Here is a 24,055-nt window from a genome sequence, read left to right as displayed (position 1 = left end):
TAAAATCCTTGGGTAAATATTCTAAAGGTAAAGAAGACTTGACCATTTATTTTATTTTTCCTCCCTGTGCTGCAGCCAGCCATTTATGTCTCTCAAGCTGCTAGGATTTAAAAGCCACATTTTTTTCTCTCCATCCTAAACCAGACTCCTGTGGAAATTTGCAAGCTTCCCAGGGCTCCACAATTTACATTTTAATGCAAGACTTGGTGAGATAGATCTGGCATAAACTAAGTAAAGGAAACTGTTGTTTTGAGGGCATTTTTAAACTATTTTTATTTCCTCAGTTGGTAATCAAGCCAAGTTTGAAAGCAGAAAATCATGAGACATCCTCTCCCATTACTTTTGAGGATGAGACTTCCCTCTGAACACATGAAAACAAAAAACGCAGGGAAAGAGAACAGATCCCATAAGTGCCTACACTGAGCAACAGTCTCTTTGGCTGAGCAACTGTCTCTTTGGCTAGGGGATGTCTCTGTGATATCAGAGCCTGTATTCCTGGAGCCTCTTTACCCATCCTTCCATGTGTGACCTCTGGATTTAACTGCTGCCTTACCAGTTTGGTCATGAACCCTGTGCTTTTTCATGGGTGGCCATGAAAAAGATGCAAGCCTCAGGACTATCCACCTTTACTGAATGTGAAGGATATGAAAGTAACATTCCCCAAGACAGCCCAGGAAGAAAGGAGGACTGTGTGGCCCTGGATGAAGGAGAGAAGAAAAAGGCAAACATTCATCCCTTTCCAGTGACAATGGGACTTGAAGGGAGGAGGCAGATACTGAGCGCTGGGCCCTGGACCCTGGACTTTCACTGTTCTCATTGCTGATGAGTCCTGGAAGGAGAAAAGCAAATAATGAAGCTCTGGGTACAATGGATCCTGGAGGAAGAAGATAACCAATGAGAACTGGGCTCTGAGCTTTCATCCCTTCCCAGTAACAATCAGTTTCAGACTTTTCACAACCTTTTTCCGACTGCCTAAACCAACAGGTTCTGCTTCAGTCTCCAGTGATTAAGCCACCCTCATTGTAAACTATAAAACACAGACTCTTTCTGTAACCAGCAGCCATTTTCTACCTCAAAATGAGCCCCTCCAGTGCTTAATAAATGGCATTGCTAAATACGTTGAGGTCTTCTTCTGCCTCGGTTATTTGTGCTTACAGTATGACTTGTAATTCCCTGGGAGAACATACAGCCTGTTTTTGAAATGAACCTTGATCTATGTTGAACCTCCCATTGGTTAATAAACTTTTGGGAAGGGAAATTTGGCCTCACTTAGAATGGGGATCATAGCTGAGTCTAATTTACATTTTTGGCAAAATTTGGGTATCTTAAACAAGGTCGGAACCTCAGACTATCTCCTTCCTTTTTACAGAACAAGCTGAGCTGTAGAATGGTATTAAAATTTATATTTCCCTCTAATGGCCATGATTCTCTATTCCATAGACGGTTGGTATTGAGATCACATTTGGCAGCAGCAGAACACTAGGGGGTAAGGCTGGGATAAAGAGTTTATGCTCTGGGATGGGGATGTGGCTCAAGCGGTAGCGCGCTCACCTGGCATGCGTGCGACCCGGGTTCGATCCTCAGCACCACATACCAACAAAGATGTTGTGTCTGCTGAAAACTAAAAAAAATAAATAAATACTAAAAAAAAAAAAGAGTTTATGTTCACTGTGGATCAAAAGAATGGTTAGAAGGCTGTGAGTATAAATCTCCATTTTTGTAGTCAAAGAAGGCAGCAAAGCACATTGGAACAACAATGGGGAGAATCTCGACTAGCCTGCAAATGCTGTGAACAAAGGGAACCCAGGCACTTCCCTAAGAACAATTCCACGTCCCTCTCTCAAAACCCTAGAGTCGGAATAACTAGAATCTGATCTGTGAGGGAAGGGGAGTACTCCAGAAAGAAAGAAAAGATATGGGGTGCATGTGAAGGAGCATACCTCGGTGATGATCTTGGTGGGACCTCCAAATGAGATCCGGCTGGTGATGAGAATCAATCACAGCCAAGTTCCGTTTCCCCAGATGTGAAGATCCAACACCCTAGAAACACTGAAGAAAGCATAGAAAGCAAGTTTTATTTAAAGGATGGAAACAGACTTCTCCCAGGAGAAAGAAGGGGTCCATAACTGGTACCTGAAGAAGTGGGGGTGTCCTGCCCCTTTTATATATTTTAGAATTTCTTTGTTCTCACACACTCCCCATCCTGCTTACATGACCCATGACCAAAGTGACTCATGATCAAAAGGTGGGCCAAGAGTGGGAATGAAAATGCCCAGTGGTCCAGGAAGGAAGGGAGCAGCCCAGGAGGCATTCATTAACAGCCCCTTGTTGGGAGGAACAATTCCCTGGAAGGAGATCACCTTGACAACAGGTTGCAGCAGGGGAGAGGACTCTGAAGGTATTTGCATTTCAGTACTCCAGTGGCAAGTGACTTGGCCATGAGTGAAGGGAATGTGTCCTGAAGATATTAACATTCCATTTCCTTTGAATCAGCCTCCATCTTCCAGACCCCATTCAGCTTCTATCTTCCTGACCTGATCATCTATTTACACTAACTGCCTGATCTCTGTTCTTGCTTCACTGCCTCAGCTCCCAAGTAGCTGAGATTACAGGTGTGCACCACCATGACTAACTCCTCCTTCCTTTTACTGACCACTCCCCCCTCCTTGCCTTCATCAACTAGTGCACCAGGCAGGTCTTTGCATTTGTGGTGCTTCGGAGGACTGTGGGAGCAGTGACGGATGACAAGGTAGGATGATGAGGGGTGCACCCCAGGGGAAAGCCATCCTGGTTCTCCATTTTATTTCTGAAATTTTGTTGGATGTTTTTCAACTAAAAGCAGATGATTAATTGAGCTCCAACTTTATTCTGTCTTTGAAGAACAGATTAATTAGTTTACTTGAAAAGAAATCTTTTCATTTGTACTTCCATGTCACCTGTGCTTTTCCCTGCCTTCCACCCACAGCCCTGCCAGCTGGCAGGAAGAAGGTCAGCAAAGCTGCTGATAAGAGGTGTATAAAGAGGTTGGCTCAAGGCAAGGGACAGTGGTCTACTCTGCTGGCAACATGCTGTGCTTCCTGGTGTTCGCCACCCTGGTCCTTTATGGTAAGTGGATCATTTGACCTGAGTTCCACAGTAAGGGGGTTTGATCTGGAGGGTGGGAAAGCCTTCCCTATGCTGGAGCCAGCTGCCTATCCCAGAGGAGAGTGGGACGCTCTGCCTGTGAATCCAGCAAAAGTTTTACTTTTCTGGAGCACATGATAGGAAAGATGAGAGCCATGGTAAGACCCTTCTGGGTGGCAGTTCTCTGAATCATGAAGTAGAAAGAAGCCCCTTCTAGGGGTACCTGGGCTTCTTCACCAGCCTCCTTCACCAGAGGACATCCTCAGCCAGTGCCCACCTGGGATGTGCATGTCTGTCCCTGTCCCCTGGAGAATCCTGCTAAAGTATGGGAGAGGATTCTTCTCCAGCCCAGGGGTGACCTTGGGTGAGCTAAGATCACAGGGTCCTCTAGTCCCTAGCCTGGTGATTTTGGATAGGTCCTTCACAGCAAGACAGAATTTCAGGACTCCTGGGACTTCTGGTACTGCAGACTCCCTTACTTTCAAAAAAAGGCTCAGAGAACTCAGAGAACTCAGAGCTGGGCCCCTCATTTGTTAGGAAAGAGCTGAGAATTTGCAGACAAAGCTAACATTCCTCAAACACAACCACCACTCCCCACCCCCACTCCCACTTCCACCCAGGGTTGACCCCATGCTTAGTTATCACTCACTTTTCTTCTGTCCCACAAAGGAAACAGCATCCCGAACTTTCCAGAAACTAATGCTCGGGTGGTTGGAGGGACTGAGGCCCAGAAGAATTCCTGGCCCTCTCAGGTGGGTGTTCCTTCTCAGCCCAAACTTTTACCCAAATAAGAGTTGCGGCACACTCACAAAAAGTGTTGTGCTTGTCTGTGTGCATCCTGATCAACAGGCAGCTCTCCAATTGTCTATTTTAAAGATGGATGAGACCAGGCTTGTGTGGATTTCTAAATGCAAAAGCCTTGCAAGAAGGGGTTTGAATATCAGCCATACTCTCCCAGACATGCACCCAAACACAATGACTTTTATACCTCAGAGACACTACTGTGACACACCTGCAGGACTATGTGCTAGACCCCCACACTGGGCTCCACATACCTTCAAGCACGCATGCCCTCACCAGCACATGAAGTACACATGTACACGCACCACACAGTACCACACGCATTGAGCGCTGTGCTTATTTGGCTAGAGTTACCACTTGCTTCATGCAGGAGCTGGCCCCTGATCCAAGCAAATGTAAATATATAAAACTGGCAGCCTGGGTGCAGTGGGACATGCCTGTAATCCCAGTAGTTTGGGAGGCTGAAGCGGGAGGATCACAAGTTCAAAATCAGCCTCAGCAACTTAGTGAAGCTCTAAGTGACTTAGCAATACTCTAAGCAATTTAGCAGTACTCTGTCTCAAAAAATAAAATAAAATAAAAAGGGATAGGGATGTAGCTCAGTGGTTAAACACCCCTAAGTTAAATCCCTGGTACCAAAAAAGCAAAAACTGGCATATTAATTGGTGAATAGCCACACCTGGAAATTAAACTAGATTCAATTTATGACAGTTTGAGCCCCAATCTTCAGGAGATTCGCTGTGTGATACAAGGAAGCATGAATTTTTTTAAAAAAAGCATTCCATTAGCATTTCTAAGTATTCCCTGGGTTGGGGGTACAGGATACTTCTTGAAAACATTGAAGGGAGAACTCTTGAGAACTAAATGGTATAGGGCTTAGATGAAGGAGTTACAACTGGATACATTTCCTTTCCAACAGGGTACAGAGGTAAAAGGACCTGGGCTCTAGGCCCATTGCAACACTAGCCTATAAATGCCAAATACAGTATTGTGCCTTTATTTCCCTATCCATGTGCACAGCAAACATCACCAAACAATGAAGCACTCTTTCCAGATGACCCCAGAAACATCTATGCACCCCTTCTCAACAACACCCCCTGAGTAGCCATTACCAAACAAACAATAGCAATTGACTGGTCAAAGGAAACCTGCTTGCTCTCCCTAGTCCAGAAAGTTAAGAGAATGTTCTGAGGGAAGTCAGGAATTTAAGGTGACATGTTTGGGGGCAAAGACTTTGGGCAAACACCAGCCTATTCTTCTTTTCTTTCCTCCCCGTCTAGGTTTCCCTCCAGTACCAGTCTGGAAGTTCCTGGTTTCACACTTGTGGAGGGACCCTTGTCAAAGAGAACTGGGTGTTGACAGCGGCTCACTGCGTGGACCAGTGAGAAAAAACAAAGACTAACATTTCTGAGCCTCTGGGAGGGAAAAAGTTACCTTTTTGGAGAAATATGCAACTTTGACTTATACCGGGGCAGTATAATATGGGTGTGGGCAGTGGGCTATTGCCCAGCCCATCTGTGTTTAGGAGTCAGTGGAGCAAGGGTATGAGAGAAAAGTACAAGTTTTGGAGTCAGGAAGGATCCCTTCCAAATTTTGTTGCACTATCTCCTACCCATGTAGCCTTGGGCAACTTGCTTAGCTCCTCTAGTCTCCCATTCTCTTATCTCTAAAACTAGGTAATAATACCTATTTTGTAGAGCCGTTATGAGGAGTGAGTAAATATCTAAGTGCCTAGTCAACATAGGACTAAAGTTTGTTCATATTTGTCATGAGCAGAAGTTCTCATATTTGAGCATGAATCACCTGGTGCACCTCTAATCCCAGCAACTTGGGAGGAAGCTGAGGCAGGAGGATCACAAGTTTGAGGCCAGTCTCAGCAACTTAATGAGACTCCATCTCAAAATAAAAAAAAATACAAAGGACTGGGGATGTAGCTCAGTGGTAAAGCACCCCTGGGTTCAATCCCGTGTGGGGTGTGTGTGTGTGTGTGTGTGTGTGTGTGTGTGTGTGGTGTGTTTGTGTGGGGGTCACCTGGAAAGCACAAGGCTCCACTCAGCAAAGTTTCTGATTTGGTTAGTCCTGAGTGAGGCTGGTTCCAGGACCACAATTACTAGCCGAGAAGTTTGTTCTTCCTTTAAAGTCCTTCTGTGGCTAAGAGCCATGATTTTACTGTGCTTACTACAGCTGTCCCAGGTGAAGATGTTTAGTTTAATAAACCGTGAACATGAAGTTGATAGTAAGTTTTTCCACTTCCACAAGTCAGTAGTAAATTAAGGAATGAGAGAGCTTGTTACTTCCCCCTCTTGGAGGGTCTTCCATCCTCGTCTGTGGGCCAACTAAGATGGGTTCCTATCCTAAAGATAAAAGAGGGCTTTTCAACTTTCCTCTCAGGAGGAAAGGGAGCCTCCTGAATCACTCAGGGCTTTCCCCTCTCACTCCAGCCCAATGGTCTTCCGTGTGGTGGCTGGGGACCACAACCTCGGAAAGGAAGAAGGGACGGAGCAGTACATGGAAGTGGATAAGATCGTGATACACCCGTACTGGGACAGCAAGGACGTGGCTGCCGGGTAGGGACAAGGCGGAACTGGGGGGTGGAGAGCTGGTGAGCCAGCTGCTTGATCTAGTTGGGTCTTGGTTCCCTTCACGTGTTCTCCCAGAGGCTAGAGGGGCCTGCATTGCCTGAAACTTGGTGGCTTATGGGGCCTTTGATGAGGAGTCTGGAGAATCTCTGGGCACTATGTCCTACAGGGAGTAATAAACTGGCTCATTCATCCAGAAGAACTTTGAGAATTTAGATTGGGGAGGGCTTGAGAATTTCTGAAGATCTTTAGGATTTGTTTGATATAGGTGGGTTTGCGTGATTTGATTAAGTGAAAGCCCTTCTCTCTATTTTAATGTCTCTAAGCTTTATTTGTTTGTTATTATTTATTATTCACTTTATGGAATACACTCTATAAGTAAAGGGAGATTTTTTTTTTCTTTTGGTGCTGGAGAAGAAACTCAGGGCCTCAGGCATGTTAAGCACGAGCTCTCCCACTGGGCTAAGACCCAGTGTCAAAAGGAAATTTCTTAAAATGAACCTTACATAAGACCAAGTTGTAAACTTTTGGGGAAGAAATTATTTTTAATTTTTTTTAGTTGTTGACAGATCTTTATTTTATTCATTTATTTATATGCGGTGCTGAGAATTGAACCCAGTGCCTTACACATGCAAGGCAAGTGCTCTACCACTGAGCCACAACCCCAGCCCTGGGGAAGAAATTATTAAAGTGATTTTTTTTCAAGGCTTTGGATTTACCTCAGTGGTAGAGCACTTGCCTATCATGAATGAAGACCCAGGTTTCATCCCCAACACCAAAAGAAAGAAGAAAGAAAAGAGAGAGAGAGAGAGAGAGAGAGAGAGAGAGAGAGAGAGAGAGAGAGAAAGGAAAGAAAAAGTTAAAAAGAAAGAATAAAGGAAAAAAGGTGATAATTCTGTAGAGTGTGGAGGTGGGGATGGGTACAAGTATAAGGACACTTCTGCAGAGCTTTCAGAGCCATGCAGTCTTTCACATCTTTCTTTAAAAGCTGCCCCCAATATCATGCCATCTGCTCCATTCTGATTACCCATTCTCCACTTCCCAGGGATGCACAGATCAGAGCCAGGCTGCAATACAAAAATTTCTCCAGCAGATGGTGCTTTAAACATATAATGTCCTACTGTAAACTCAAATGCTTAGCAAGTTAGCTTCCTTCTTGTGAGTGTTGGTTTCCAGCTGGATGGAGTGACAAAAGCTTAGTACTGACCAGTGCCAATGCTGATCAGAGGGAAGACCTGATTCCACCAGTGAACTGTCTCCTTTCCTCCTGCAGCCATGACATCGCCCTGCTGCGCCTAACCCAGAGCGTTACCCTCAATAGCTATGTCCAGCTGTCTGCTCTGCCCCTGAAAGGAATCATTCTGAGAAACAAATATCCTTGCTCCATCACAGGCTGGGGCAGGACCAGGAGTAAGTTATCTACATTGGCACCATCTACCACTGGGATCTTGATAATGCAGCTAAGCGTCTGGAGTATATCTTTCTGTGGTTCTAGGTGTTTATAGTCAGAGACCAACAACCTAAAGACCATAGATAAAATAACTGATACATGAAACTAAGCTAAAAACAGGCGGTGGAATAGTCAAATCATCGATTCATAGACCCTAAGAACTAAAAAAGACTTCACCTGGGTGCAGTGACTCATGCCTGTAATCCCAGCCACTCAGGAAACTGAGGCAGTAGGATTGCAAGTTAAAGGCCAGCCTCAGCAATTTAGTGAGGACCCTAAGCAACTTTAGCGAGACCCTGTCTCAAAAGAAAAAAATAAATAAATAAAAGGACTGGGGATGTGACTCAGTGGTTAATTGTCCCTGAGTTCAATTCCCAGTATAAAATAAATAAATAAACAGATAGATAGATAGATAAGACTTCTTACACGAAGAAACTAAGGCCCAATGAAATTAAGGACCTTAATCACATGACTATTAGTACAAATCTGGATTCAGAAGCCAGGCATCCTGGGTCTCACTTTATTGGTAATTATACCATCATGCTACCTCCATAGACAGGTACTGGGCTGAGTTGGAGTAAATGAACCAGGAGTAGCTATAGATCCCCATGAGTCAGGGCAGAGGAAGTCTCAGCCCTCTTCTGATCATTATGAGAAGATTTCAAGTAGGGAATATTATTCAGAAAATATGGAAAGGTAGGAAGGCTATGAAGAGAAATAGGAAAGAACATTAATCTTGATGCAAAAGACTGTCAGCCACAAGGTGATACTTTCTTTACTGAGGGACAGGCAAGTCACACTGTGACCAGCCAGTCCATTGGGAAAACCTAGAGCTGAAAGAGATATGCTTCTAATCCAGCTCTGCCCTCCTGTCAGTTCACTGAATGTCACTGTGGTTCAATTTCTTGATCCATAACATTAAGCATTGTTGCAATGATCCAAAGAAATAGCACATGGCATCAGAATGAGAATGGTTCTGTGTTAGTAACTTTATCCTCACAGAATCTCAAAGTTGAAAGGAGCCTTAAAATTTGTCTTTCTTGAAGACTTTGAAAAGCCACAAGAGTCGAGTAAAAAAAGCTGTACCAGGCTCTTAAGAAAGAAAAACAGGTGTGCGTGATCACTGTTCTACTTGTATTGTAAGGAGTAGGACAGACAGATGAGTTGTCAACAAATAAGGCCTTTCTAATTCCTTAACACAGTTATCCATGAGTGATAGAAAGCAGGAATAGGATTCTTGGTTTAGAGACTGGGAACAATAAGCAAGGATACCTCCCCAAAGGAAGAAGCCGGTAGCTGCCATATAAGGAGGAGAGAGGCCAGCCTGGGCAACTTAGCAAGACACTGTCCCAAAATAAAATTAAAAGGGCTGGGGTATTGCTCAGTGGTAGAGCCCTTGCCTAGCACATGAGAGAAAAGAGAGGAGGATTCATGACCTATGACAAGCAGAGAGAAGGAGCTCACCCTGACTCCATGGTACACCAAAGCTTGGGACAGTTTAGCAGGGTGTGGAAGGATTTTTCCCTAGTCAGCATCAGGGGCTGACTTCCAGTGTTGTATGCCGTGTTTAGCCGAAGGACAGCTAGCCCAGACCCTTCATCAGGCGCCCATGCCCACCGTGGACCATGCCACCTGCTCTCACCCTTCCTACTGGGGTTCCGCCGTGAAGACCACCATGATGTGTGCTGGTGGAGATGGAGTTAGCGCTGGATGCCAGGTAAAAGTTACAAGCATCAGGAGTCCCACTTCATTGCTTTCTCCTCTGCTCTCCCCACTTCCCTCCACCTTTGGCTCACTCCACACCTACTCTGGTATCCACATACAGTCTCCACTTCCTATTCTGGTATCAGAATGAGAATGGTTCTGTGTTAGTAACTTTATCCTCACAGAATCTCAAAGTTGAAAGGAGCCTTAAAATTTATCTTTCTTGGGCCGGGGTTGTAGTTCAGTTGTAGAGCACTTGCCTAGCATGTGTGAGGCCCTGGGTTTAATTCTCAGCACTGCATATAAATAAATAAAATAAAGGTCTATTGATAACTAAAAAAATATTGAAAGAAAAAAAATTTTGTCTTGCTTGCCACACCTATAATCTCAGCTATGTGAGAGGCTGAAGCAGAAGAATCGCAAGTTTAAAAGCAGCCTAGGCAATTTAACAAGACCCTGTCTCAAAAAATAAAAAAGCCTGGGGATATAATCTAGTGGTAAGGCACCCCTGAGTTTAATCCTTAGTACCCATCCCCCAAAAGTTTTGTTTTACTTGATGTCCCCACCTCAGAAGCTTGTATATGGCCTAATATTTGTATATTGGTGTATATATATATGTTCTTCAGAACTTGTGACCTATATTTTTTATGACAGGAATGGGGCTGAGGCTGGAAAGATGGTTGTAATTGGGTGTAAGGTAGCTCCCACTCCTATCAATCCCAATTGTTCCTGTATTTCCTCCATTACCACCCCTTTACCCCAGTAGTATTTACAGCACTAGATTACAAGCGAATATGGTAGGGGAAAGTACACAAAATAATTTTATAATAGTTTTTATATAATAGAATTTTACTCTGGTTAGACAAGATCAGTCAGCAATAAGTCATATTATAGATTTCTTTATTTTTTTCTTTTTTGGGGGCCCAAATTGGATTTGACCCAGGGGTGCTTTACCTCTAAGCTATATCCCCAACCCTTTTTAATATCTATTTTAAGACAGGATTGCTCACTAAGTTGCTGAGGGTCTTGCTAAATTGCTGAGGCCCTGCCTCAGCCTTCCAAGTTGCTTGGAATTATAAACATGAGCCACCACGCCCAGCCACTTTACAGATTTCTTAATGCAGTTCAACAATGTTTGGTGTGTAATCTACTACATGCCAAGCACTGTGCTAGGTGCTAGGGATACAAAGATGAATGAATCAGACAATGTCAAGTGGGGGAGAATCCAGTAGGATATTAGAATACATTGTGACTAAGTGCTAAAAAAAAGACACTCAGAGAGTGATATGGGGACCTGAGGACAAGTACTCATGGAGTCAGAAAAGAATTTTCTCCAAGAAAGTAAAATGTGCTGTGAGTCCTAAAGGTTAAATAGAAGGAAGCCAAACCAAAAAAAAAAAAAAAGGGGGGGGGTGGGGTGGGGTGGGGTGGGGGTGGGAAGACATTTAGAAAAGGGAACAGCATGAATAAAGACATTAGTTGAATCTTAGAACACATGAAGAATTACTGGGCGTTCCCTACAGCTACAGCAGAGCAGAGGTTTAAGGGCCACATGCCAAATCCAGCCTGCTGCCTGATTTGATATGGTCCATTTTGATATGGTTAGGGGAAAAAAAATCAAAAGAATAATATTTTAGGGGCTGGAGTTGTGGCTCAGTGGTACAGTGTTCACCTAGCGCAGGTGAGGCGCTGGGTTCGATCCTCAGCACTACATAAAAATAAAGGCATTGTGTCCACCTACAACTAAAAAATATATATATTTTTTAAAAGAATAATATTTCATGACATGAAAAATATATAAATTTGCAGTGTTCTAAATGACATTTTTTGGGGAGGGGACATGGCCTCAGCTGATTTACATAGTGTTTTAGGGCTGCCTTTGTACTACAATATAAAGGTTCCAACAGAGATTGTATGGCCTCCATGATTTGCATGATTTGGATATTAAGCTAACTGATAAAAAATTAGATATAAGAAAGAGGAACTGGGGGCAGAAAGTGGGGTTGGAGACACTTGAGAGTAACTGATATTCTATCTCCCGCCCCAGGGAAAAGTTGTAGTATGAGAAGCAGTGAGTTAGGGAAAAACTACAAGAATATAAATGCTTGCATGCTTTAGGGCCAGGTGAAGAACAAAGAACTCACTAGAGTTCTAAGTAAGAGAGGAAGAGTAGAGTTATGAGAAAAATGTGTAGCAGGGATTTACAGAATCTCAGGAAATACTGAAGGTCATCACACAGTGTGGCTACTTTGGCAACTGGCCAATCACTGTTAATCACAGCAAGAGCAGTTTCAGTGGTGATGGCAGAAGCTCAATCAAAGGGTAAGGAATGTGGGCTAGGGTTATAGCTCAGTGGTAGAACATTTGCCTAGCATGTGTGAGGCACTGGGTTCAGTCCTCAGCACCTCATAAAAATAAATAAAATAAACGTATTATGTCCGTGTACAACTAAAAAAAAAATTTTTTAAAAAGGGTAAGGAGTAAAGAAGCAATAAGAAAAATTGCAGAGGATGTAAATAACTCTCCCAAGAAGCTTGGATGAATGGGAGGAACAGAAAAATTCTGGTACTTTTAATGACAGCAAATCATGGAGGGGATGTATCTTTTAAAAGGGAAAGAAACTGAGTGCAAAGTTAGAAAGGGAATAATGGATGGCACAAGATCCCAGAAGAGAAGGGAGAGATGGAACCAAGAGCACAGAGGGAACTGACTTTGGCGAGGAGGAGGGACACCAGACATACACATGAATGTGAAAGAGTTTGTAGGGTGGGTAGCTGCAAGTTGTCAGGTGTTCTGTATTATTGCTTCTGGTTACTCATGAACTAGGAAGAGTCCACTTGACTGCTAAAAATGAAGGTGCAAAGGTTATATGCATTTGGAATAAAGAGGTGAAGGGAAGGAAGATTGTCCTCCAATGTGTTGAAGTTGGAGACCAGGTAGTGACCCCCTGGATGTACACTCCATCTTACTCACAGACCCAGATGGAGGGAATGGATTAATCCAGACCTGGGTTTCTTGCATGAGTCTGGAAATTGAACAGAACTGCAGATCAACTACAAGGTACAAGCTACATGGAGGAGGAAGAGATGTCACTAGCAGGAAGCTGGTTGGATGGCTGAAATAGTAGAATGACAGAATTAAAGGGATTTTTGTGACACACACACCCAAAGAATTATGGAAATAAGGTGACCAACTTACCCCAGTTTTTCTATGACTTTCACAGTGTTAAAACTTAAATGCCAAGAGAAACAGACTAATGCATATGTAACCTTTTCTAAGTCCTCATCAGTCTATAACTGTTCCTTGTTTTTTAGTTGTAGATAGACACAATACCTTTATTTTATTCATTTATTTTTATGTTGTGCTGAGGATCAAACCCGGTGCCTCACACATGCTAGGCAAGTGCTTTGCCACTGAGCTACAGCCCCAGCCCAGTCTATAACCTCTTAAGATTTATATCTTTCTGAGTAAATTTCACACCTTTCTGCTTTCTCAAGGCCTAGAACTCTGAAAAACCAGGGTAATTCTCTTCCAGCTGCCACCAAGTTGTTAATTCTCTGAGACAATTGTGTTTCTAGGTGTTTTCCCACTGGAGTTTCCCAAATAGTGTCTTGTGGCCTTTCAGAATTCTGAGTTCCCTTCTCCTCAGAGTGAATTCACAGGGCCGCTCCTGATTCAATGGACCCATTTCCAGTAAATTCTTTTTCAGCTCTTCCTTCTGCCCTAAAATCATCAGCCACACTCTCCACCCTTCAGAACCCCTTCTCTGGTCAATTAGCATCAGACAATGGTATTTCATACAATTTAATTATCTTCTGTTCCTCTAACTCTGAAAAACTCTCAAATCCCTGGTAGGATATAGGTAGAAGAGATTCAAGTTGTTTTGTTTTGATTATAGTAGTCTAAAAAGAAAAAATTCTCCTAAGCAGTTGGGGTGGGGTACGGCTAGTTCCTCTCTAAAAGAATTCTCTCCAATTTGAACTTTTGGTGTTTTCTTTCTTTTCCTGTTTTGTTTTTATTTTTAAGGTTAAGTTTTATTGAAGCTATACCTATCAAATTGCTTAAACTGGCAAATAAGACCAAGAGACTCCATAGTGAAAAAGAATAATCAGTATAAATAAAAGAATAATAAAAGAGGGGTCCACTTTTAACTCTTTCCACTGATTGTTTTGCAGTCTACCTCCATCTGTGGGAAAAAAAGAATATATAGATATAGATATAGATAGATATAGATGGACACAATAACTTTATTTATTTAATTAATTTTTTAATATTTTTAAGTTATCGGTGGATCTTTATTTATTTATTTATATATGCTGCTCAGAATCAAACTCAGTGCCTCAGACATATCAAGCAAGCGCTCTACCACTGAGCTACAACACCAGCCCCTAAAATATATATTTAATATTACTACTTAACTTTTCAGTTCAGGTATTATGGAATATGTGGATCTCTCTTATGCCCACACATTGTCTCCTTCTGCCAACCATGAGCTTTTCCCATCACCTCCTCAAACTCTCTACCACCCCCAAATATTTTTGATTAGATTAACAATCAATGTTTATTATGATTATGTAAAATGCTATTCACAAGTAAATCATGTACTATTCTATGATTACTTTTTCTTTCTCATGTTAATTTTGTTTTCCCTGGAGTCAGTAACTTTTTCATTTGCTGAATACATAGTCAATTCATCACTAATTCAACTCTACATTCTCCTCTATTTTTTTTTTTTTTTTTTGCTGGTAACAGTTTTTTTTTTAAATTGAATTTATTTTTTAAATACATGACAGTGAGGGGCTGGGGTTGTGGCTCAGCGGTAGAGCACTCACCTCACATGTGTGAAGGCCTGGGTTCGCTCCTCAGCACCACATAAAAATAAATAAATAAAGGTATTGTGTCCAATTATAACTAAAAAATAAATATTAAAAAAATGACAGTTGAATGTATTATAATTCTTATTACACGTATAGAGCACAATTTTTCATATGTCTGTTTGTATTTAAAGTATGTTCATACCAACTCATGTACTTTGGATAATGATGTCCATCACATTCCACCTTCATTGCTAACCCCCTGCCCCTCCCTTTCCCTCCCACCTCTCTGCCCTATCTGGAGTTCTTCTATTCCTCCCACGCTCCCTCTCTCTACCCCACTATAAGTCAGTCACCTTATATCAGAGAAAACATTCGGCATTTGTTTTTTTGGGTTTGGCTAACTTCACTTAGAATTATCTTCTCTAACTGCATCCATTTACCTGCAAGTGCCATGATTTTATTCTCTTTTCCCAGCCTTAATATTATTATTATTTTAAAATTTGAAACAGGATTTTGCTAAATTTGCCAAGGTTGGCCTTGAACTTGAGATCCTCCTGCCTCTGGAGTAACTAAGATTTCAGGGCTGAGCCACCATGACCAGCTTCTCCACTAATTTTTAACCTACCTGTTTCAGCTACTCTTACCACTATTGGTCTGTGTCTTGGTGAAGGTCTATTTATATTTATTATGAGGGATACTTAGTGGGTTTTTTTCTTTGTAGAAACTCCAAATCTTTTGTTCTGAAAAATGTTTGTTCTTAATAGTTTTTTCCCCTACATTCTTAGTTTTCTCTTTCTAGAATTTTTGTTGTTCATATGTTTATCTCCTGGTCCTCTCCTATATATTTTGTTTGTTCACTCTATGTTCCAACACTCCCAAACTTTCATTTCTACTATCAGATTTGTAAATTTTTGTTCTCTAAACATACTGTTTAATGACATGCTTCTCTTGTATCATGGATGCAATATTAACTATGGTTTTTTTTTTAAAGAGAGAGAGAGAGAGATTTTTTTAAATATTTATTTTTTTTAGTTTTCGGGGACACAGCATCTTTGTTTGTATGTGGTGCTGAGGATCGAACCTGGGCCACACGCATGCCAGGCGAGTGTGCTACCGCTTGAGCCACATCCCCAGCCCTTAACTATAGTTTTATTGCTTATTTTCTTTCTTCTCCCTGCATAGAGTTTGCCTTCACTTATTATTCCTTTACCCCTCTCTCTTAGTATGTATGTATGTATGTATGTATTTATTTATATTTTGTGGTGCTGGGGATTGAACCCAGGGCCTTGTGCATGTGAAGCAACTGAGCCAAATCCCCAACCCCTTATTTTTTATTTTGTTCAGAATTTGGGATTGAACCTAGGGGTCTTCTAATTTTATGTCTGGCATTATACACCTGGCATTCTAAAAGCTGAGTAAGAATGGTGTCGAGATCCTAGTCTATAAACCTCTGGGTCATTGTACTGCTAAGCCTGAGCACATAACCATTACCTTATTCATCACTTTCTCTTCTCTTTACCACACTTAGTTTAACATGTGTTGATTACCTACTCTCTGAACATTTTGGTATAATTAGACCCATTGATCTAAATACTGGGGATAAAGGAATTATTAGAACTATATACTTCTCCTATCCCAGGTTCAATTTAAGTCAACTATTGAATTTATGATGTTCAAAATTCAATTTGGGTACAGTGGCACACCCCTATAATCCCAATGACTTGGGACACTGAGGCAGGAGGATCACAAGTTTAAGGCCAGCATGGGAAAAAATAAAAAATAAAAGGGGCTGGAATGTAACTTGGTAATAGAGCTCTTGCCCAGCATGTGCAAGGCCATGGATTCAATTCTCAGTACTACAAAAATAAACAAATAAAATGAAATAAAATAAAATGGCTGTGGGTATAGTTTAGTAGTAGAGATCCCTAGGTTCAATCCACAGTACTGCCAAAAAAAAAAAAAAAAAAAAGAGTTCAAAATTTTGTGCTTGGGCTAAGGATGTAGCTCAGTGTCAAAAGTATGTGCTTAGCATGGGCAAAGCCCTGGTTTCCATCCCCAGCACCACAAAAACAAACAACAAAAGCGTTCTATGCTAGCACTGTGAAGAGGAATGATACCAGTAAGACATAGTTCCTGACTTAGAAGTTCATAGATATGTGTGGGAGGCAGAAGCAAATTATGAAACCAAAATACAAGGCAACTGCTGCAAAGAGAGGAAGAAGTGCTTTGGTTGTTTAGAAAGGAAGAAGAGATTCATTTTGATTGTGAAGATATGATGGAAGTAGATAATTGAACTGCAGTTTTAAAACTATACAAGATCTCACAAAAAGAAAGGGGTAAGCAGGGGCTGGGATTGTAGCTCAGTGGTAGAGTGTTTGCCTCGAACATGTGGAGCACTGGGTTCGATCCTCAGCACCATATAAAAAAAGGTGAATAAGTGAAATAAAGGTATTGTGTCCATTTACAACTAAATACACACACACACACACACACACACACACACACACACACACAGGGGGGTGGGGGTGATGAGCAGACCATAAGCCAAGGCAGAAAGATCAAAAGATCTAGTTTTAGGACTCTGCTTCTCTTCCTTGCAGGGTGATTCTGGAGGTCCCCTCCACTGCTCGGTGAGAGGCAAGTATTCTGTCTATGGAGTGACCAGCTTTGTGTCCAGCCTGGGCTGTAATGTCTCCATGAAGCCCACAGTCTTCACCCGGGTCTCTGCTTACATCTTTTGGATAAATAGGGTGAGTCCTCTCAAATAATGGGATGAAACAGGTTACCTTGAGATCCATATACTGGCTGGGTTAGGGAGCAAAAGGTGGGCTGGGACAATAATTGTTTTCCTTATGTAAAGTCCCTTCCCTTCCCCTAGAGGGGAAGTATACTTTCCCTCCATATTACTGAGTTCCCTTTCCCATTGAGCAGACTTCACTGTATTGCTTAGCTTAGGCTAAGATTGGGGCAACCATAGATCTGAACCAGGCACATATCCTAATTCAAAGTCAAGGGAAAATGAAACTCAGAAACGCCTGTGGAGCCCTCAGGCATGCTCCTTTCCCACAATTTCTTTCTAAGGGCATTTTGAGATTTTGCTTTAACTTTTGAAAGAAATTTTACCACCTTAAGCAATGCTTGAGAGTTAAGTGAGACTCTGCCTACACTGATGTGGTAGTAGAGCCACATAATACATCTCACTGTGTACTTGTAATGCATCCTGGAGTCTTGTGACATGAATCTTGGCTCACAGCAATTTCAAAGTCTGTCCTTGCTGCTATGTCCTGAGCATATACCTATAATACTGACATATCTAAGACTTAATCTCTTTACCCCCATCCTTATAAACCTTAAACCCCATCCTTATAAGGGCCATACTTAATTAAGTGGGGCCATACTTAATTGGGAGTCTTAAAAAACTAAGAAAGAAGGTAGACAGAAGTTACTGACTGTGGGTTAGGTGCTATGACACACACCTGTAATCCCAGCTGAGGTAGGAAAATTCAAGTTCAAAGCCAGCCAACTTGGTGAGACCTTGTCTCAGATTAAAAAAAAAAAAAAAAAAAAAGGCTTGGGCTGTAGCTGAGAGGTAGAAGTGGTAGAGGTGGTAGAGCATCTCTGAGTTCAATTCTTGTACCACCAAAAAAAAAAAAAAAAAAAAAAAAAAAGAAGTCACTGACTGACTGTGGACATAACTGTTTTTTTTTTTCCTTTAGGTTTTTGAAAACAACTGAACACTATCTTGAGTCCATTGGTCTTCCAAAGATGGTTCTTAGATCTGCAATAGGACTTGAGATCAACAAGGAAAAAACAGGATTGGGGGTATAGCTCAGTGTAGATTGCTTACCTAGCATGACCAAAGCCCTGGGTTTGATTCCCAATGGGGTGGGGTGGGGGCACAATCTAAGAGACTATTGAATGAGAGATAAAAAAAAGCAAATAAAAATGAATGTACACTATCATACTATGTCTATTTGTAATTAAGCCCTCTAGAGGAAATGAAGTTATAGGACCCACTTTGGATTTCACCATATCTGTGGGCTGCTTCTTCCTTTTTGCTTCTATCTTTATCTTTATCTTTATTAGTTCACAAAACTAATCCCAGAAGGAGCGGTTTTACATTATCCATTTTAGGCTATTTTAGGAACTCCTTATCCATTAATTTATTCATATGCCCCCCTCCTATGCATATTTGCTATATTGAAAGTTCTTTTAAAAGTTCCTTAGTGACCAAATGTGCCCTAACTCCTCAAGGTAAACTTTGGGCTCATCCTCCTTATGTTTCCCCCTCCAGTGCCTAGAACAAATGCTTACCCTAAGCTTCTGGGCAACAGGAACTACAAGAATATACTAGAGCTGGGCATGGTGGTGCACACCTGTAATCCCAGCAGCTCAGGAGGCTGTGGCAGGAGGATCATGAGTTCAAACCAGCCTCAGCAACTTAATGAAGCCCTAAGCAATTCAGTCAGACCCTGACTCTAAATAAAATATTTTAAAAGGGCTAGGGGCATGGCTCAGTGGTTAAGTGCCCCTGGGTTCAATCCCCAGTTCCAAAAAAAAAAAAAAAAAGATACACTAGAGATAGGAATATAGGATTAGGTTGGTAGGACAGATGCCAGAACACTAAGGAAGTGGCAAGTTAGGGGACTGGGGAACAAAGAATTAAAAACAAATCAGATTTTAAATAAAGAGAAAGAAGATACTAAACAAACAAAGGAAAAGGTTGAGGGGAAGATGCAGAACAGAAAGGAAGAGGCAACAACAGGATGGGGCCTCAAGCTAAGTGTGAATCAGCACTTTAAGGCTGGTACTAAAATAAGCAACTGGATCCAGGGTTCTATAAACCACAGAGAACTGGGAAGCTGATAATTTTGCTCTGTCCTAGCAAAGGCTCAGTCTATTAAGAGTAGCCTAGGAGAAAGCAAAGGGGGAAATGAAAGAAGAAGTCTAAGCAGATGAGAAGCTGCTTTTCATAACCATCACTAAAGGCCAGAGAGGAGGGACTAGGGTAGTAAACATTACAGCAGGGGAAATTAGCTAAAACAGGTCCTGAAATTGGTCCTATTATATCAACAGAGGCTTCCAGAATGTGGTATATACTATAAGAGCTGGGCTGGTGTCAGGACACCTGAGTTCCTGTCCACTGAATTAGAGGGGGTAGCTTGGGCAAATTAATCCTTTTCTATAACTTGATTTACCCATCTAATCAACTTCTAAGTATTGTTCCTGCTTTAATACTAAATAACTGGGTGACCATCAAATTCAGTTCCCAAGATACTGGCACTAAAGAGAGTTTACTAGAAGGTAGTAGCTGCGATGCATTGCTAAGAGTGCTGTGGAGTCTTGGGAATGACCCTAAGTATCAGCTTCCTTCTGCTAGTGATGCACCTGTTGTCATTGTTATCTTCTCTTAGTGTCCCAGCAGCATCACCATCCTCTGCATTTCTTTCCTCTCCTCTCCATCCAACATCAAGTCCTTCCATCTTTACCATTATGGCTCTCACAGATGATCACAAAAGCGAAAATCAGAATAAACACTAATCACTTATTGCCTGAAATTTTTGTGTCCATTTCTGTAAATGAACTAAGCAGACTACAGTGGAATCATCTGATTACCAACCTAGCTCCACCAGACTGTGAACATCTTGAGGTCAGGGGCTGCATTGTATTCATCCTTGGCTTCCCAGCACCATCAATGCCTGGCACACAGTTTAGTTTGAGTACACTGTGTCTACTGGGGGGAAAAGAAGTGCAAAACAACAGCAGGAATTTTGTGGCAGGCCTCCAACTTCTTGGGAAGTATATTTTGATCTCTTTTCCTTCCTTGAAAGAATTTAATATGCACTGTAGAATCCTTTTTTTTTAAAGAGAGAGAGAGAATTTAATATTTATTTTTCAGTTTTCAGCAGACACAACATCTTTGTTTGTATGTGGTGCTGAGGATTAAACCCCGGCCAGCGGGCTACTGCTTGAGTCACATCTCACACTGTAGAATCCTTGAATAAATGGTTCCTCCAAATGTAATATCCTAATTTCCAGCTAACCCCTCAAACAGGTCAGGGAGTAACTTCCACATCCACATCTCTAAAGAGACAACAGTTATTAGTAATCTCAGTAGCCCCATCCTAATTTGCACAATCTATGTCTGAGTTCACATTCGGCTTCTACCTAGTATATTGCACTCCAACTAGAAAAACTTGCTCCCGGTCCCCTGCACAGGCTCCCATACTCAGTCCTTTTTTAAATAAGATCGCCTCATTTCCTAAAGACGTCTTTTCTCTCTGCAGTTGTTGCTCCCTTTCACATCCAGATCTGGAGCCCTGGCTCCTTTCGGCACTCTCCCACTAGCAATTCCAGACTTAGAGCCAACCTCTCAGGCAGTAGCTAAACCGCAACCTGGGGCAAGAAATACAGTTGACTTGCCCACGCCACACGAATACTCCTAGAATTGAGAGACGTTTTCTGATACAATAAATAGTCACAGTGAGTTGAACTCAACATTTTCTGCCAGGTTGTTTGTTATTTTCCAATGTTGATGTGCTGGCTAATTTGTTTTCTGGAAGGAATGAGTCTAGGCTCACTTTGAAGATCCTGTTCAATGGGGTCGATGCTCCCCTGCCACAGGCAAAGTGAGGACCAACTGACCCAGCCTGGGGATGTCCCCACGGGGCCCCCAGCCTGCTGCTCTGGGCTGTACCCTGAGCTGGGCTGTTTGGGGCTGTGGATGGGCCTTGGCGTCTGCGGTCCAGGCTTCGAGGCTGTGGGTGTCTTTGGTGTGGGGCTGGGGTGGCCTGTAGAGCCTGGCCAGTGCAGGGCAGGAGGGCAGCCCTGGGGGCAGGAGGGCAGCCCTGGGGGCAGGGAGGCCGAGGCCGCCTCCTTGCTGGCTGGCGCGAGGCACGCTGGGAGCCGCAGCACTTCCTCCCGGGGGCCTCTGGAAACCACAGCGAGCTGGGCCAGCCGCCCCTGAGCGGCAGGATGGCCGAGGGCAAGGCGGGCGGCGCCGCCGGCCTCTTCGCCAAGCAGGTGCAGAAGAAGTTCAGCAGGGCCCAGGAGAAGGTAGGCGGTGGGGCCTGGGCCGAGGAGGAGGGTCCCCGCTGACCCCCCGGGAAGTGGGGTGGGGAGTGGGTGTCCATGAAAACTGGCAGATGGGAGAGAACGGAGAACACCAGGCCATCTTGAGCAAGGCTGGGCGAAGCCCAGGAGACAACGGTTTCTGTCAGGAACAACCCTCAGGCTGACCCAGAAAATGTGACAGAAAGGAGCCAGCGTTGGCGGCCATCCACGCAGCAGGGTTCGTCCTAGTAATAAGGCCAGGATGGTGGCCTTTTTACAGATGATGAAATTGGAGGGTAATTTCCCTAAAGGCAAAGACGGTGACAACCAGCTGTGATGCCGACACCGACACTAAAACTTGGCTTTTGACATCCCCTGAGGACTCAAGAATCTACATAATTCTTTCTGTACCTACCCCTTCCTGGCCTCTGGTGGTGGTTTAATGACCCATATCTGCTTCCTGTACCCTCCCTTTGGCGTTGGAGACCACACTGCCCAGGATGATGGAGCATCTCTTCAATTGTGCCCTTCTTATCTGGGTAGCCTACTCCAGCATTGGGTGGGCTGCCCATTACAACTTAACCTGCCTGTCCAGATCAGGTGGACACACTGTACATTTTAATGGCATTTTTGTAACTGTCCAATGTATTTTTTTTTTTTTTTGCTTCTAACTTCCACCTACCAACAACCTAGTAGACAAGGTGGTACGGGAAAACAGGTAAGCCAGAAGAAAAAGGGGGATGGAGATACAAGAAGGACTTCAGATACAGTCTTGGTTTTCTAAGAGTTACAGTCTTAGAAGCATATAGATGAACAGCACAGGCTTAACAACTGAAATATTTGTATTGTAAAGGTGGAGAAGCGGCTTTGGAAGGATAAAGGGCAACCAACTCTCTCTCAAGTAGGTTATCAATTGAGCAGTAATGGAATATAGATGTCATTCCTGATTTTAAGAGACCACATGGAGGGCTGGGGTTGTGGCTCAGTGGTAGAGCCTTTGCCTAGCATGTGTGAGGCACTGGGTCCGATTTTCAGCATCACATAGAAATAAATAAAAAATAAAGGTCCATCAACAACTAAAAAAAAAGAGACCACAATGGAGCCAGATGTGGTGGTGCAGGCCTGTAATCCCAGCAATTCGTGAGGTTGAGACAGGAAGATCACAAATTCAAGACCAGCTTCAGCAATTTAGAGAGGCGCTAAGCAACTTAGACTCTCTCTCAAATAAATAAATAAATAAAAATAAAAAGGGCTGGGGAAGTGACTCAGTGGTAAAGTGCCCCTGGGTTCAATCTCGAGTGCCAAAAACAAAAACAAAGATCACAATGGAAGGGAGAGGATCTATATACTTTTTCTGTCTTTTGAAGTCCTGTGAAACAGAAGAGGAAAAGGGCAAGATTTTATGTGTTGAACTTAAGTTACTTCACTTACTCTAACCTTGGTGGTTGTTTCAGCCTTTCTAAAGGCTGATTACAAATCTGATAGATCAGAGAGAGTGACTGCTTATGAGAAGGTTGGGTTAGAAACAGTATGGGGGAGCAGGAGGTACCCCAGAGAAAGCCACATTGTGGTTGAAAGAAAGAACAAAAACCCCAAAGGAAAAGAAAAAAGGAAGGAAAAACAATCTCACAAATAATAGCATTTTTTTTTAAAGAAATACCAACGGCGAGGGATGGAACTCAGTGGAAGAGTGCTTGCTTAGCATAACCAAAATCCTGGGCACCACAAAACAAAATTTTTAAAAAGACATAGTAATTAGCTGGGCGTGATGGTGCACATCTGTAATCCCAGAAGCTCAGAAAGCTGAGGCAGAAAGACCGAAAGTTCAAGGCCAGCCTCAGCAACTTAGTGACACCCTAAGCAACTTAATAAGACCCTGTCTCAAAAAAATAGAAAAAAGGGCTGGAGATGGTCGGTAGTTAAGCACCCTTGGGGTTCAAAACCTGGTTTAAAAAAAAAAAGATACACTAATTGATTTTTTTTTTAAACCAGGAATTGAACCCAGATGTGCTTTACCACTAAGCCACATCCACAGCCCTTTTTATTTTTTATTTTGAGACAGGGTCTCATCAAATTGCTTAGGGCCTCACTAAATTGCTTACGCTGGCTTTGAACTTGCAATCCTCTTGCCTCAGCCTCCTGAGTTGCTGGGATTACAGGTGTGCACCACCATGACCAGCTTGCTTCCCTCTTTCACTCTGTCTTGACCTAGTCTGTCATCAACACTGTGCCCTTACTTTGGGCTTTCTCTCCTTTTTAAGCATGGACTCCAAAATCTCAAGTAATGCCTGCTTTAGACTTTAAATCTTACGTCTATAAAATAAGAGAGTTGATATTCTTTATGAAATTCAGAGTGGCAATCCAAATTGAAAAGGAGAGGGGACTTGAACCTCAGAGTCAAATATTTCCCAAAAGGAAAACCAGCCACCCAGCTAGCACCCTCTTCTTCCTGCCCTGAACCCTTACGAGGTGGGGAAAGAAGAGCAAACATGAGTCTGCCCTGGGAAACTTCCAGGTTGATGCAGAAA

The 24,055-nt window shown here is 42.7% G+C and overlaps 2 protein-coding genes across 4 annotated transcripts in view; both read left to right on the top strand.

Moving 5' to 3' along the window:
* Nucleotides 1–3,065: 3,065 nt before the first annotated feature.
* On the top strand, nucleotides 3,066–18,208 carry CELA1 (chymotrypsin like elastase 1; the record flags this gene model as incomplete). Its single annotated transcript, XM_081311443.1, has 8 exons — nucleotides 3,066–3,105; nucleotides 3,793–3,875; nucleotides 5,205–5,305; nucleotides 6,366–6,491; nucleotides 7,777–7,913; nucleotides 9,525–9,670; nucleotides 17,075–17,224; nucleotides 18,191–18,208. The coding sequence occupies 8 exons, from the start codon at nucleotides 3,066–3,068 to the stop codon at nucleotides 18,206–18,208; spliced, it is 801 nt and encodes a 266-aa protein (XP_081167569.1).
* A 3,203-nt stretch (nucleotides 18,209–21,411) lies between these two features.
* BIN2 (bridging integrator 2) overlaps nucleotides 21,412–24,055 on the top strand; it is a 32,169-nt gene continuing 29,525 nt past the window's right edge. For 2 of the 3 annotated variants that reach the window (XM_081311263.1, XM_081311262.1), the window contains exon 1: nucleotides 21,412–21,530. In XM_081311263.1, the coding sequence (XP_081167389.1) occupies nucleotides 21,450–21,530 (81 nt within the window). In that variant the 5' untranslated portion in view covers nucleotides 21,412–21,449. The remainder of the gene's footprint in view (nucleotides 21,531–24,055) is intronic. The other variant, XM_081311264.1, reaches the window with a different exon arrangement.

This window comes from Spermophilus citellus (genome assembly GCF_964194105.1).
Source record: "Spermophilus citellus genome assembly, chromosome: 10".
Taxonomy (NCBI): domain Eukaryota; kingdom Metazoa; phylum Chordata; class Mammalia; order Rodentia; family Sciuridae; genus Spermophilus; species Spermophilus citellus.
This window is presented reverse-complemented; position numbering and strand designations above follow the sequence as displayed.